Consider the following 17,098-nt stretch of genomic DNA (forward strand, 5'->3'; position numbering starts at 1 on the left):
GGTCAGGAAAATTAATCCGAATTCAGATTAAGCTAAACCAAATTAAGGCCACTTTAATGCTGAATGCAAGTGCTCACACCGGGGTTTAATGCGGTTTAACTAATCCACTTTAAATTCACATCTTTAGTTAGTTTGGATTAATTTCCAGTGTAAACAAGCCCTTAGAGAGCACAGGACATTTACCAATCTAGGCAAATCAACAAACATCTTTAACACAACCCCACTCTTGAATCCTCACCGCTACTGAGTCCTTGGGGTTGGGATCGTGTCCTTGGATGAAGGCAAAGCCCCACTTCCCCAGGGAGGTTCTGTTTGAGTGGTGGAATGGCTCCATTTCCTTACAGAGCATGTCATTTTTCAAAGCAGTCTGTGACACTTTTGTTTGTTTGTTTCTATACTTCCGCTGGGGATTTTCCATGCTCCAACCCCCTAGGAATTGCTGGGGCAGAGTCATCAAAAGTCAATGGTTCTGTTGGTAGCAACCTCATTGTTCTACCAGGGCAGAGTTAGTGAATGTTAATGGACCTTGATAGCCCTGTCACACAGTCTCCAGACATAGCTGCCAGCTTCCTGCTACCGGATGGATGATCACATTCACAATGACTGTTACAAGTACCAGTATTGTTCCTAAAACTGCATGGAATTCATAACTGGACCCCAAACTATCCCATAAGGTATGACTGTTCAATTAATGCCAATTGCTGTTGTAAAGAATTTGGAGTTTAATGTCCCTTCCATGGATGATCATGAGACACATTATTGTACATATTTCAAAACAGCAAATAAGTTGGTGCTGGATCAGAGGTAACCTGGCCCCTAAGAGTTGTGTTCTTGAAGATAAAACAGATTTTCACAGCAAGATTTTCTCTGACAAGTGTCACGTAGACAAGAAATTTGTGTTCTTGGAGGCAACAGCAACAGGTCCCTGGGCCCAGATGGTACCAATCTAGGCATTCAGAAAGGTCTGGAGAAGATGCTGATGACAGAAGTACACAATCTCTTTTGAAGCAGCGACTCTCCAAAGGGGGCCGGAGGGACAGCACCTATCTGTAAAAAGAATACGCAGGGCCAGCGAAGGAGTCCCAGAGCAGGTACAAATAGTAACGACAATTACAAACACCGAGAGGGTCATGGTTGATGGGCCAAGCCAGCTTGGCTTCTGCAAAAGAACATTGTGACTGGCTCATATTCTGCTCAAACTCTTTGTTTGTTCTGACAAAATAGGGAGTAAGGAAGAATGGGAGGATATCATTTATTTCAACTTTCAAAAAGCCTGTGACAAAAGTGAAGAGGTCACTAATGAAGTGAAGCCACAGGGTTAATGGTCATGTTTGGAAACAGTCCAAGGGACAGAAAACAGAGAGCAGGAATAAATGGTCCATTTTCACACTGGAATGAGTTAGCACTGGGGTCCCACGTGGCTCTACACCAGGACTGGTGTCCCATAATATACTTATTAATGACCTGGAAACAGGGGTGAGCAATGAGGCAGCAAAAATAGCAGCTGGCACCAAATTATTGAGGTTAGTCAAACCTGAAGAGGGACTTCTGAGGGGCCTACCCACGGAAGGTGAATGAGCAGCCATGTGGCCACAGAAATTCAAAGCTGACAAATGCAGAGTCATCCAGACTGGAAGAAAGATTCTGAATCATTCAGACCCACATCCGGGTACTAATTTAACACTCAGGAGAAACTCCTGGACATCGCTGTGACCAGCTTAGCGATGACTTCTGCCCAATATGCAGTGAGGATCCGAAAAGCGATCAAACATTAGGATATATAAAAAATGAGAGAGACAGTGATCCTGGGGGGTATTACAGTGCTGTTATAGAAGGGTTACCTGACCCTAGAGCCAGATAACATTAGCAAGCTGGCCTTTATGCTGTGACCACTGAAATCATTCACTTTAGAGATAAAGTTTCGTGACTGCTTCTTGGAGCAGCTAGTCCTGAAACCTACAAAAGGAGAGGCAATTCTTGATTTTGTCCTAAGTGGAGCACAGGATCTAGTCCAAGAGGTGAATACAGCTGATAATAATAGTGACCATAATATAATTAAATTTAACATCCCTTTGGCAGGAAAAACACCACAGCAGCCCAACACGGTAGCATTTAATTTCAGAAAGGGAGACTACACAAAAATGAGGAAGTTAGTTAAACAGAAATTCAAAGATACAGTGCCAAAAATGAAATCCCTGCAAGCTACATGGAAACTTTTTAAAGACACCATAATAGAGGCTCAGCTTAAATGTATATCCCAAATTAAAAAACATAGTAATGTAACCCTTCTGCCAGTCAGAGTTGGCAGCAACAAGGGCCGGGTTCAATATCTAGGGGATCCATTCCAATAACATAATGCAAACCGGCTCAAGCCCCCACCCAGTGACCTGGGACAAATATATACCACCCCCACTGGGGGCCTCCAAGAGGCAAGCACATAGTCTGAGTGTAGCAAAAAGCCTTTTAATAACAGAGAGAAACAATGTGACATTATGTTGGGGAAACACCACCAACAGGATTCATAATACAACCCATGAGCAAAAAACCCACCCCAAGCAAATTGGGGCATGCCCTTTTCCCTTTGGTTCTTGAGTCCAGCAACCCCAAATCACCCAAAGTCCCAAAAGTCCAATGACCCAAAAGTCTCTGTCCCTGGTCAGGGCAGCCCCAGAGTTCAAAAGTTTATCTACAGAGCTTTACCTCCCGACCTGGGTGGAGATGGGGGTGGAGGTAAGAGGCACCTTACATGATCTGAAGCTGACCGCCCCACAGCTCCATAGGCCTTCGCTCCGCTCCGCCAGCCGCCCCACAAACTGCTTCGCTCAGCTCCTCTCTGCGGCCCACCAGCAGCTCCCGCCGTCCCATGAACTGCTCCGCATCCCACCAGCAGCTCCCGCCATCCCATGAACTGCTCCACCAGCCGGTTCACAAACTGCTCTGTGTCCCACCAGCAGCTCCCGCCGTCCTATGAACTGCTCCACCAGCCTGTCCACAAGGCACTCCAGCCATCCCGCAAACTGCTCCACAATGTATCTTCAGGCTTCTCCACTACTTAACACAACGCTCAGTGATTTCAGCTCTTAGTCAGTTCAGCTCTTTGGTGAATTCAGCTTGTAGTAGGGGAGCCTCAGTGCTAGTGCACTATTAGCCCAAAGGGAGCTCAGCAGCCTGTAACTAGACATCTAATGAAATCAAAATTAGCTCTGATATTCCACAGTGGAGAGAGGAGGCAGTGCAATTAGCAAGCAAGGCCCTCACCCAGGGGCCCATGCCACTAAGTATTAATACTTGCCCCCAGCCTCTCTCAATTCACAGTTTTGGAACCCATGACCCTTACCTAGTGAGTGCTACTTAGTTGATGGTGAGCCCCTCCATCATAACAAAAGGCCAAGTACAGTTCCAAGCACAGTTCCCATAATCAGGGGAATAATGATTTATTCTTCCTACCCCAATAACAGAGACACTGGGGATCCCACAGCAGCCAAAGTGACCATTTGGGCAGCTATGGCCTCATTCTAGGCGGGGTGGGTGTGCCTATGCAAATGAGATCGGCCCCTGAAGTTCTTTTCCACAACTCACCACCAGATGTCAGGGTGGAGCTCATCCTGACACTGCTTACAGTAAGAGAACCAAAAAAGTGCCACTGTGGCTAAAAACAAAGTAAAAGAAGCAGTGAGAGACCAAAAGGCATCCTTTAAAAAGTGGAAGTTAAATCCTAGTGAGGAAAATAGAAAGGAGCATAAACTTTGGCAAGTGAAGTGTAAAAATATAATTAGGAAGGCCAAAAAGGAATTTGAAGAACAGCTAGCCAAAAACTCCAAAAGTAATAGCAAAAAAATGTACATCAGAAGCAGGAAGCCACTGGATGATCCTGGAAGCCACTGGATGATCAAGATGCTAAAGGAGCACTCAAGGACAATAAGGCCATTGTGGAGCAGTGTCTTCATGGCTGAGGATGTGAGGGAGATTCCCAAGCCTGAGCCATTCTTTTTAGGTGACAAATCTGAGGAACTGTCCAAGATTGAGGTGTCATTAGAGGAGGTTTTGGAACAAATTGATAAATTAAACAGTAATAAGTCACCAGGACCAGATGGCATTCACCCAAGAATTCTGAAGGAACTCAAATGTGAAATTGCAGAACTACTAACTGTGGTATGTAAGCTATCATTTAAATCAGATTCTGTACCAGATGACTGGAGGATAGCTAATGTGATGCCAATTTTTAAAAAGGGCTCCAGAGGTGATCCTGGCAATTACAGGCCTGTAACTCTGACCTTAGTACCAGGCAAACTGGTTGAAACTATAGTAAAGAACAGAATTGTCAGACACATAGATGAACATAATTTGTTGGGGAAGAGTCAACATGGTTTTTGTAAAGGGAAATCATGCCTCACCAATCTACTAGAATTCTTTGAGTGTGGGGGATCCAGTGGATAGAGTGTACTTAGATTTTTAGAAAGTCTTTGTCAAGGTCCCTCACCAAAGGCTCTTAAGCAAAGTAAGCTGTCATGAGATAAAAAGGAAGGTCCTCTCATGGATTGGTAACTAGTTAAAAGATAGGTTTCTGAGTAGCAGCCGTGTTAGTCTGTATTCGCAAAAAGAAAAGGAGTACTTTTGGCACCTTAGAGACTAACCAATTTATTTGAGCATAAGCTTTCATGAGCTAATGCATCCGATGAAGTGAGCTGTAGCTCACGAAAGCTTATGCTCAAATAAATTGGTTAGTCTCTAAGGTGCCACAAGTACTCCTTTTCTTTTTAGTTAAAAGATAGGAAACAAAGGGTAGGAATAAATGGTCAGTTTTCAGAATGCAGTGAGGTAAATAGTGTCTGTACTAGGACGAGTGCTGTTCAACATATTCATAAATGATCTGGAAAAAGGGATAAACAGTGAGGTGGCAAAATTTGCAGATGATACAAAACTACTCAAGATAGTTAAGTCCCAAGCAGACTATGAAGAGCTACAAAGGGATCTCACAAAACTGGGTGACTGGGCAACAAAATGGCAGATGAAATTCAATGTTGATAAATGCAAAGTAATGCACATTAGAAAACATAATCCCAACTATACATATAAAATGATGTGGTCTAAATTAGCTTTTACCACTCAAGAGGGAGATCTTGGAATAATTGTGGATAGTTCTCTGAAAACATCCACCCAATGCAGCCGCAGTTAAAAAAGCGAACAGAATATTGGGAATCATTAAGAAAGGGATAGATAATAAGACAAAAAATATCATATTGCCTCTATATAAATCTATGGTATGCCCATATCTTGAATACTGCATGCAGATGTGGTTGCTTCATCTGAAAAAAAGATATATTGGAATTGGAAAAGGTTCAGAAAAGGGCAACAAAAATGATTAGGGGTATGGAGCAACTTCTGTATGAGGAGAGATTAATAAGATTATTACTTGTCAGCTTGGAAAAGAGATGAATAAGGGGGGATATGATAGAGGTCTATAAAATTATGTCTGATGTGGAGAAAGCAAATAGGGAAGTGTTATTTGCTCCTTCTCATAACACAAGAACTAGGGGGTCACCAAATAAAATTAATAGGCAGCAGGTTTAAAACAAACAAAAGGAAGTATTTCTTCACCTGTGGAGTCAACCTGTGGAACTCCTTGCCAGAGGATTTTGTGAAGGCCAAAAACATAACAGAGTTAAAAAAAAACTAGATAAGTTCATGGAGAATAGATCCATCCATGGCTATTAACCAGGATGGGCAGGGATGGTGTCCCTAGCCTTGGGTTTTGCCAGAAGCTGGGAATGTCCGACAGGGGATGGATCACTTGATGATACCTGTTCTGTTCATTCCCTCTGCGGCACCTGGCATTGGCCGCTGTCGTAAGACAGGATACTGGGCTAGATGGACCTTTGGTCTGACTCAGTATGGCCATTCTTATATTCTTATGTAACAGGCCCACTACATACCCTCCCACTGGACCCAGCAGCACTGCTGAGTGTACTGTTAAATCCGACAGCACAAAAACTTTCACAAAAAGCCACAGTTTGTCTCCCCTTTGCACTGGGGGAGCTGAGACAACAGAGGGGTCAAGGTGCTCTGAGGACAATGGTCTGGAGAGCGCTGAGAGCTGTTTGCATTTGTTGTGTGTTTCAGATGGGATTCATACACTGACCTGTGCCCTGATGCTGCTAAACACAGATCTTCATGGCCATGTAAGTAGAGCTTATCGAGGCCTCCTTCCTTCTTTCCTTCCTTCCCAAGTCTTTACCTTCTGTGGGCCATGCTGCCGGAGCACCTGGAGAAGCAGGGTGGGGCAGAAGAGAGCGCTCTGGCATTTCCAAGCTGGGACTCTTGAGACCAGGCCAGGTGAATGCCCAGTGGTGCCTGAAAGATAGCCCTGGAGACAGAGCCTCTGTTTGTGTCAAGCCCCACTTAAGTTAATGGCAAATCTCCCATTGGCTTCAATGGGGCTAGGATCTGGCCCTTTGTGTATAGTACAGGTCCAGCCCAGATAGTGGCAGTGCACCTTTGTTCCCAGTCTGCCCTGCTGGGGAAGGACCCTCTGGAGCCGGGGGGAGAGGTATATCAGCTCCCCTTGACCATTCGCTCCTGGGGGCGAGCTGAGATTGCCATTGATTGGGGGATGGTTGTTACGATGGAGGCACCTGAGGCTAAATTCACCCCAGCTGGTTCTCTAGTGACGTCAGCAGAGTTCCCTCCATGCATGAGTCTGATCCCTGCTCGCTCGGACCTGGACTGAGAACCACTCCCAGCTCATGTCACACAGCACCATGCACTGAGCACTATGAGATGCATTGGGTCACCTCCTACGGCAAAGCGTACGGCAGCGGGATAGCGGGGTATAGGGGACCGCTGACTGGAGGCAAGGCTGGTCTGACAACGGCAAGAGGGTATTTAGGGCGATTTCACCAGGTGGCAAAGGATTCCTAGCGCTGCACATGGGGGACATGTTCATCACAGGTTGGTGAGCCTGCTCCTGGCTGCTGGGAGGAGAGATCAGGTCAGAAATGAACATCTTCACAGCCAGGCCATGTATGAGAGGGGAAACCTAACTGACTGTAGGGGAGTAGCATATGAAAACAGAGAGTCCAGGAAATGTACGGAAAAATGACTGGCATCCCAATCCTACCCCATGAAGGGAATGGTCCTGTTACCTCTGACTCCAGCAGGAGCACGATCCTCGGACATAGGGTGTTGTCAGCATTGTTAGTCTGCCCCGTAGCGGCTATCCCCATGGCATTGCTGAGCTGACCCCAAGCCTGTATGTCGCACAGGGGCACAGCGTGAGGAAATGCCTATGGACAGTGAGTCTCAAATCAGTCCTCATTCACCTCTCCTAGGAGGAGGCAAGGAGTTCAGCCTCCTAGGCCCTGGATTCCCTTTGACATGCATGGATCTCTGGGCATCCTGTAGGGGCTGTTCACACGCAGGTCTGTGCTCTGCACAGCTGTTACAGTTAGAACCACATTGCCAATTGCTCACCTGGCTGTCACTGGCCCTGTCCCCTCCCACCATGGGTCAGGATTCCCCACCTTCCTACATCCATGGGTAGGGGGACCGGATAGCAAGTCTGAGAAATCGGCACACTGGCTGCAGGACAATAGGTGCCGATATAAGACAAAGCCCTGAATATCAGGACTATCTGTATAAAATCAGGACATCTGGTCACCCTACCCATGTGTTTTAACCTGGTGTTCGCTGAGGGGAAGATTGCCCTCATCCCTAGAGTGAGCCCAGAGAGCCTGCACACCCCATATGCACAGCCTGGCAAAGGCCAAGCACAGCTTCACCCCTGTGCAGCCCCATGGATGGCAGCCATGACAAGGGGCCAGGCAGGGGGCCAGAGAGGTGTGGCCATGAGCCAGCTCCTCCCACACACTAGCCCCCAGTAATAGCAAAGCATGCCAGGAAAGGGATTGTGCCTCCGAAGGCACCCCCAAAGAGAGGCAACTTTGTGCCCACAGTGCGCAGCCTGGCCCTTAGATCTTTAATTAGCTTTCTGCAAGCAAGTCCTGCTCCCATGTGAGCCCCTCCTCAGTGTGGCGAATCCAGCTGGGAGATGAGCCGCCCCCCTTGCAGAGCTTGTGGGTGCAGTGCGGTGTGTCTCAGCAGACAATGCAGGTGCTAGGGGTGAGGGGTGTGACCAAGGCATTACCAGGAACAGGCCGGGCTCGCCTGGAGTGCAGTCATCAGCCTGGTGCTCTGGCCTTCCAGCTGAGTGGTGAGTTCTTACACCCACGTTCTCAGCGTGCGGCGGTGGGGACCAGGCGTTTGTACCAGCGCCGCCCCTAGAATGAACCATCTGGCTGCAAAAGCTCATTGACGGCTGCATCACAGCCACCCTCTGCCGCTGGGCCTGGGGGGAGAGGAGTGAGCGCTATCACTGATGGCATCCATAGGGTATAACAGGCCACGGACCGAGCAGCCCGCTCCGACGGTCGCTGTTCTGCTGCACCCGCCACTCCCTCCTTCACGCACACGCTGCTTGTGGGATGATTATTAGTTTGAGTTTGTGCGTTTTTAGGGCCAGATCAGATTTGGTTGCAATTCTGACAGAGTCTCCTCTGTGGCCAGCTCCACCCATGTGCTGAGAGGAGGTTTCTTCCTGCTCCTCAAGCTGGGAGGACAAGGAAATAATGCTCTGCAGACGGAGTGAGGCCAGAGAAGTCTAGACTGAGCTAGCAGCCCAATGGATTTTCAGCTTCAATCGCAGACCAGCATAAGGTTGAGAGAGAGGCTTAAGGCTGTCTTGGCTTCAGGGTGCCATGGGGGGCGTGGATTAAATTTGAGTGGGGCTGTGACCCCGTTTGCCTGGGTAGGACACCCCATCCTTGCAGCCCTTCTGGCACCCAGGGGCCCCAGACATCCCTAGCCCCCAGGGAGAAGTGGAGAAAGGGGCTCCAGACACCCCCAGTCTGCAGGAAGGTGGGAGGACTGGATCCTTTTGGTGCTTCCTCGGGAAGCGGAGATGCAGAAGGAGGATGGGGGCTGGGGCTCCCAGAACTGCCTGGCCCCTGGTGGGGATGGTGCTTTTCAGCCTGACTGCATCACTGTGGAGGAGCTTGTGCCTGGGTGTGGGGAGGGAGAGCTCAGAGCTGGGTGCAGAATAAGGTCGGGGGGAAGAGCGCAGGGCTGGGTGCTAGGGGACAGCTTGGAGCTGGCTGCAGGGCGGTGTGAGGGGAAAAGCTCAGGACTCAGTGTTGAGCTGCTGGAGTGAGGGGTGTGCAGAGTTGGAGAGAGGGGGAGTGTATGTGGGTGAGGGCAGTGGGGAGTGTGGGGGAGAGAGCACGGGGCTGGGTGTGCAGCAGGGAGAGCTCAGAGCTGGGTGCAGAGTAACATCAGGGGAAGAGTATGGGGCTGGGGAGAGTGTGGATGGGGGCAGGGCAGGGAAGGGAAAGAGGAAGGGAAAGGGCCCCTACCTTAGGAAAATTCTGGTTGCACCCCTTTCTGGGATGGAGGTGCATCCTGCAGGGAGGGCAGGAGAAGGGCCTGAGGAGCAACTAACATACCACAGGGCTTGAGACTGCCATGAAACAGATAAGCTAGGCAGGAGGATATTTAAACAGGAGCACAGGACACAGGTCAAAAATAACGGGCAAGATCCTGCTTAGCCCTTGGCCCCTGGCAGCACAAGGGCAGCTGACATGTTGAACGGCCGCCCTCAACCTCCCATCCGCCGGGGCAATTGCAGGTGCCATTTTCTCTGCTCCACGCTCAGCTGTATTCCATGGGGGGCTGCTGTGCCCAACTTTAAGGTACCCCGCTGTCATGAGGACATTGAAATGCATAAGCAACCTGAACGATTTGCTCTGAATCCAATCCAAGCCATCGGCTAGCGCTCCACTTGGCTTAGCAATGATACGGCCAAGCTTCTGGCAGCACAATGACTAGACGCTAGAGAAAGAGAGGGGCTTCGAAGCCCTGATGTCAGAGCTACCTCTAAAGTAAGCTACAGAGAAAAAAGAAATTACAGTGCAACAGAGACACAAGCAGCACAAACAGCGAATGTCTCATTGCCCTCCGTTAGCAAGAGTCCCTAATAGAATGTGTGTAGCGCCCAGCATTACAAGGCCACCATAGATAACATTCTGGGATCTCCCAGGGCTGGCAGGACTGACCCACTGGCAAATGAATCACAGGTTCCTAAGAGTAGTGTATGTGCCGTACAGAATGGATAGCATTACATTAGCCACCGGCTAGATTTCCAGATGCCCATCAGGAAAATAAATATGCACTGAGCATGGTGTTTCGTGGTCTTTAATCTGGGTTTGGAACAGGATTCTGCAAGAACAGCACATCTCACAAATCCTTTACATGAACTAAGTACAACTGGTCAACTTTCTTTTTCATCAAAGCATTTTTTTCCCCTCAACCAAAAATGGCTTTCCAGCCAAAACACAAAATTCCCTTTCAGTCAAAATATTCCTGTTTTTTGATGAAAAACCAATCCCTCCAAAATTGTACAGAAAACTGGAATTTTTTCAAAGATCCAAAACACTTGCATTTGCGGTTTTTCACTGGGAAAATGCTCATCGTAAATTTCAAAAGAAACATTTTTTTCTAACTGCCCAGGGACGACAATTGATATTTTGTGATCGGCTTTAGAAATGAGGGTCAATGTGAGTTTCCCGGGCTATGGAGGTTTCTCTTCGCTGTGAAGGTTCTTTTCTATATTTTTCTGCGTGTGTGACATTAATTTCTTCTTCTCCTTCTTCTCCTCCTTTTTTCCTCCTTCTGCTCCTGGATCCTCTCTTTCTGCTCTTTAACCCTTTGCCAGGTGGTAAGTGCAGTGATTGTAGTGCTTTGCTTGAAGTTTTGGCATTTGATTTGGCTTTTTCCTGTGTAAGTCCTTTTGTTTGTGTGGATACCTACGTGATTGTGCATTACAAGAATGTAGTTTAAAAAGTACCTGAATTGCATGTATTTCTGGTGGGGGTTGGGGGAGTGATTCCCTGCTACATCCCAGAGGCCCAGTCCTGCTCCTATTGAATGAAATCAGTGGCAGAACTCCCATAGACTTCAATAGCAAAAGGATTCCTCAAACTAAAATGCTATTGATCATGCATCAGCATCTGGGTTCCTCTCACTGATATTCACAGCACCCACTCTGACACCTCATCACAGCAGAGCCTAAAAACACGCTGAATGTTTCCCACAGTCTACATTCCTTCCCGTGGGTTTCAATGAGTCAAAAATCTTCTTCTGACCAAGGATCACTCAGTACAACAGTCTTTTAGGGGCAGCAACCTTTCTAAAGACATCATTAATAATACATTGAAGATTCATAGACAGTCCTCATTTTAAAATAAATGCTAAGGGAGGCAGAATATGTGATTTGATCTGCCTCCTTCTTCGTAACTGTTTGGTTACAGGTGCTGTAACAACACCACCTATTACGTTATTTATTGACATAATGGAGATGTGTTTCAACATATTACTGCACATTGCTGCGAGGTGGGAGATATCGTGAAATCCCACTTGCTAGGAAGGGGTTAACCCCAGCTGGTTGCTGGAGCAGGTGCAGTGCGGTGAGCCTGGAATTGACTAGTGCTGGGTGCACTTGGATCATGTTTTCAAGCTTTTCTCTGTAACCAAAAGGATCTCAAAACATTTTTTTGTAATAACACCTGAGTTTGTCACATAATCACATGACCCCTGTAGCTGGGGCTTTAAGAGAAATACCAAATAATGGGAGTCTTGTGATAAAATAAGAGTTGGCAACACCACAATGTGACTTTGCTGTTGGCTGCTTCAGGTCCTGAGATCTTCTGGAAAGGAGCTAGCTACAGTGTGCAGGAGACCTCTTGGATTCTGTCTGCAATGATCTCACAACCTTCTCATGCATGACTGCTGGTTATTATTACACCTGGGTCAAGGCTTATGGCCAGAACATAACATTAATGAATAAGTATCACCGTGTTGCCTCATCTTGCAGTTTTATCACAACACTCATGATATTTCATGTGGTTTTTTTCTTAAAGCCCCAGCTCCTGAAGTCATGTAATGACAGGGTAATCTCAGCTTTCATGGAAGAACGTGGTTGCAGAGCAAAGCTTGAAATCGTGATCCCTAAAAGCTCAAAAATTAGCCCTTCCCCCACATTAGTGTTCTTCTAAAATCTCATGATTGTTAAGCCAATCTCATGACTTGGGGTGCCTGATTCATGACTTTTGAATGTCTGGGGTTGGCAGTTCTGCAGTGTTAAAACAATAGGAAATTGGCACCTGTCTGAGTTTGGACCTTGCTCCCCTGCGTCATCCAGGATCTGAGTTTAGGCTTGATGAAGCTGGAACCTGATCTTGCAAGCTTTATGCAGGCCAAGCCCCAAATGAAAGCAACAGAAGTTTTGCCTGCTTGAAGCCTGCAGGATTGGACCCTCTGTCCAAATGGCTTTGTTTCTCCAGCCTATCTTGTAAGCAGTTTGGGGCAGGAACTCTACCTTCTTCAGGTTGGTTTTGTTTGACATTGTGGCATGCCAGTGCCACACAGCAACTAATGAATCATAAAATAATGCGGCTGTTTTTTTCAAAATGTTAGGTCTGCAAATGCATGCACAAAATTCACAGCTACTTTGCACCAGCAGTGACCACTGTTGTGCATGCAAACTGGGTGATTGAATGTGCCTAATTCACCTAATCAGTCATTTGCATGCACAATAATGTGATTTGGATATGAAACCCATTGAGTATTTGGGTGTCATTTAGTTTTTCCATAGATAGCTAGATGTAAATCTGGAGCAACTCCATCAACCCAGTGGAGTCACACTGATGTCATACTGGTTTAAACAAAGTAGGAGGTGATTCAGGCACTTTGTTTATTGCAGACCTTGTGAGTGAATGCCGACTAGTCCTTGGGCCAAATCCTGACTCCTGCACAAAGCCCATGTAAATGGACCATGCCCAGAAGTTCTCCAAGGAGTGGAATCCCCACACACCCAGGCCACACAACAGCAGAGCCACTTTGTCAGGGCTACCACAGACTTCGGGGTGAAATAACATCCATGGTCCCTGCATTCCCCATTAGCAAGGGGGTTTGGACAGTGGATCCATATAGCTCTAGATCCACTAGGCACACACCCATCCATCCTTCCCTCCCAACCTTTCAGCCTCTCATGAGGCGGCACAGGGAGTGCAGCTGCTGAGAACCCCTCTGTGACTGGAGCCCCAGTCTCATGGCCTTTGAGGCTGTTTGTGGGTCTGTATTTCCCAGGCTGCTCCTGAACTCTTCCTTAGAGAAGCTAATCTTGGTGAAAACCTCACTTGTTTCCTTGGGAAGGGGGGTTTCCCCCTCATCCCCTACAATACGGACAGATGCAGTTACCGTAATTGCACGTCCGAGCCTCACTGCCCTCTTTCATCTTTCTCTCCTTGGGTGCACCAGAACGCCATGCACACAACACAGGCTTTTTGCTGCTAGTGCTTTTGCTGAGGGAGGCAGCAGGGTCCAATGCAGAGGTCTGAGTCCTAGTCCCAGCTTGCCCATCACCTTTCCATGGGACCTCCAGCAAGTCACTTCCCAGTTCTGTGCCTCAGTTTCCCCACCTATAAAATGGGGATGGAGACCCTGACATGCTGTAGTGTCATGCTTTCAGAGCTACTGCTGAAAAGAGCTATAGAGGCCAGATCCTCAGCTGGAGTAAATCAGCATCACTCCACTGCTTTCCCTGAGCATTTTGGGAAAGGCCAAGAGAGCCATTTTATCCCATCCCTTCTAACTCAACATCAGCATTGATCCAAATCTGCCATGTCTGCAGCTGCTCTACGAGTTGCTGTGAAGAAGAAATGACACGTTACAGATGGTGCAATGCCAGCTAGAACAGAGGGCCACTGGGTACCAACCACAGGGCAAACTGCTCAAACCCAGGGCACAAACCCTAAGTTGGCCGTGAGTTCTAAACTTAGATTTCACCATGCAGCTGCACATCAGGCCCTTTAAAAGCCTGACCAAGGAGTCACAGACAGTCATCCCCTTGGGTTCTCTGGTCTGTCTCGCCGCTCTGGTGAGCTTATCTCTGTGATCAATGGCCCCTTACACCAAGAATCACAGCAATATTCAGGTTATTCCTGATCCGAAAGGACCAATCACTGACCCCAGGTCCATTGTGCTTTAGACAAAGCATGTAGCCAGTATTATAGTAAACGAATGAAGATTTATTAACTAGGAAAGGGAAATTAGTTATTTACAAGGTTCAAGCAATCGAACAAACACACAAATGAGTTACAGTCTAAGGTTTTAAAGGTAATAGAGGCTTCTATCATCAGCAAGCTCCATTTAACCTTTAGGGCTAACCCAGGCTAGGCAGCTGGGGATCTCTTGCTCATGCCTAGAAACACTTAGACTCCCTCCCCCCCACACACACACCCCTGAGTCCAAGCACCAGAGAGATCCTTAGTTCCTTTGGTTTGGGGTTTTTTATCCCCCTCCTGCCATGGACTCTGAGCTGCAATCTCAGCTGATGGGAGAAATCCACTTGCAGGACTCATCTTCATGGGAAGGAGAGTAGAAAACAATCAGAGTCTTTGGTCCTTTTGTTGATGGTTTCTCAGTCCAGATGTAGGGAGTTTCCAATTGTAAGATCCAACCCGAGCCCATCTGGTATTGAGGGGGTCTCCTCTTTCGGGGAAGGGAGCTAATAATTTCTGTAGAAGAGCAACTCTTCACACTAATTAAATTCTCTCTCCCGCCTGGCGATTCAGACAGTCAGAGAAGCTCACAATATAGCCACTCAAACATTACATTACCCTATGGAATGCAGACATTACAAGTGAGATTAATGCAGGCAGCAGCTCACGAGCATTCAATAGAGTCCAAACACTTGCTTATGATTCTGATACCTATTCTACCACTATTAACCCACAGAGTTGGTTGTGAGCCAAACAGATTCCAGCTGTGCATCTTAGTGTCCAGTGGAGACATGGGGACCTTGGCATGAGCTGGCATCTGATCTGCCAGCATCACAACCATGTAGTGCCACTTGGTAGCCAATGTTCCCTCTAATTTTTGACAGGCCGTGTGTGCAAAAAATGTCTTCTGTGCAAATTTTTGTGCTTCTGTGCAAATTTTTGTGCGTGCGGTGTTTCGCCGTGTGCACAGGGTTGAGGATCTGTGCGCACACACACGCGCACAGCTTAGAGGGAACAGTGTCGGTGGCTATGATTGGTCTGCAACGGGTTGTATTGTCACTTCATAGTGACATCCTACTTTACACACTTTTCTGACAGCCATCCCTTGCTAGGTTTCATGAGCATACCACTGTCATCCAGTAGTTACTGCCCCAGAGCTCCCTGGCCCCAGGCAGCATCTGTGAGCGCTGAGAAATCAATCTGTGTAAACTAAGCCACACCCCACTGTGAAGCCACAGAGAGAAGAGTTTTCAAAGGCCAGGAATGTAATAGGATGCTGTACTTTCCAGATGATGTGTTCACCAATTTCAGGCATCACTTTAAAGCTCATCAAATGCGATCAGACCTCCCAGAGACAAGCGAGGAGGGCAGTGCTCTTAGAGAGCTGCAGTGTCTTCAGCTCCCTGCTGTGTCACAGTGCCTCATTTTCCTTCTGAGTCAGGAGCCTTTTGAATCTGGAGGCTGCACTGCACCTTTGCTTTTCCCCTCCTCATCTAAACCTCGGGGCTAACCCTCCTGCTCAGAGCTCTGTCACCTACTGAGCCACCTAATGAGGGCACCTAGCCAGCCTTCCATCAAGAGATAGTACCAGGTCTGTGGGAGAAGCAGAGAGGAGTCACTGATGCTTGACTGCATCAGATGCTGGAGACACGCATCAGGGAGGTAACTCTATATGAATGAGCTCTAAACGAATACTCTATGAGTGAGCTACACAGAGACCTGATCTTTCACTTCTCATCCCGTGTCCAGGAGCATGTAGCATTGGGTAAAAGTTCATTCTCCTAGGGGAACATAGCAGTAATCACTGCCCAGATTTCTCCTTCTGCCATTGGCCAGTGCCTGAGGCTTCATAGAAAGGCAAGTTGACCTTGTGCATGTGGCTAGTAAGCTGCTCAGGGAAATATCTCTTTCAAAGCTCTGCAGGCAACCCTTTATGCAATGAGAATCCTATTCAGCAAGGTACATAAGAAAGTGCTTAACTGTAAGCATGTGAAAGCTCATATTGAATGGAACTACTCCATGCATCACGTTAAGCAGTGTGCGTAAGTACCTCGCTGAATCAGGTTTCGTGGCACAAGAATGTCTCCTTTGGTCTCATTTTGAATGATGTTTTTTTCTAGTGTAGCTGCAGCCGATTGGTGCATCCATGTTCACTATCTGATACCCTTTGGAGTGGTTTCCATGAGAGCATTCAGCCCCTGAAGATGCTGCGGGCAACAACATGTATTTACTTCTTGCGAATGTGGAACAACTTCTGTGAAGTAGTGATGGGTTCCAGCTGCAAGACTCTTCCACAGTTAATGGTCTTTGGGGTCTGGGTGGTTTTCTACAGCCCATTCTGAACACAGGGGATGTGTGTGACAATCAAACCTGGCTTTGGATGTCAGGCACCTCCACAGCTTTGGGGTTCGGATTCAGGATTCTGGTTGTGACTTATCTCTAAAGGAAACAAACCACAAGTGGTGTCCACATCCACCTGGCTTCGACTCAGGGACCCTAAAGAGGCAGGGATCTCACACTGCCATGAGCAAGCACTGCTCAGTGGCAGGAGAACCCACTGACACCAGGGATAATGCTGGCCCATTACACTGGAGAGATTTAATGAGCCTGTCCATACTAGTTAATGTTGATGGGAGCCTGGCCTAGGGGACAGAGCAGTGGTATGTGTTCTTCCCTTTGCCTAGCTCAGAGAATGGCTGCTGACCCCAGCGCTGCTCCCTACTGGAGCCAGGCTATGGGGCGTTTGTGCGTATAAGCAGGAACAGATGGAAACTCCACTAGCTGATTCAAGGATACTTGGTACCACCCGCAGTGGGCAGAGATATTCGTCCCCTCTCTGGGTGAGGATATTCCACACCTCAGGATCACCAGCACAAGGTCCCTCTCTTGGAGGTCCATTATGCCTCTCCCCCAAGCTCCATACACACAATTCTGTTAAGGTGGTGGCTTGCAGCACTGCCATACCCTGGCTAGCAAGTGGGCATGAG

At 47.7% G+C, this 17,098-nt stretch overlaps 1 protein-coding gene across 1 annotated transcript in view; it reads left to right on the forward strand.

Annotated features, from left to right (window-relative positions):
- The window catches only part of PSD2 (pleckstrin and Sec7 domain containing 2), a 101,976-nt gene that overhangs the window by 54,506 nt on the left and 30,372 nt on the right, over positions 1–17,098 (forward strand). The window contains exon 6 of the mRNA XM_077824163.1: positions 6,121–6,179. Coding sequence (XP_077680289.1) covers positions 6,121–6,179 — 59 coding nt within the window. The remainder of the gene's footprint in view (positions 1–6,120; positions 6,180–17,098) is intronic.

Source organism: Eretmochelys imbricata, chromosome 8, assembly GCF_965152235.1.
Source record: "Eretmochelys imbricata isolate rEreImb1 chromosome 8, rEreImb1.hap1, whole genome shotgun sequence".
Classification (NCBI taxonomy): domain Eukaryota; kingdom Metazoa; phylum Chordata; order Testudines; family Cheloniidae; genus Eretmochelys; species Eretmochelys imbricata.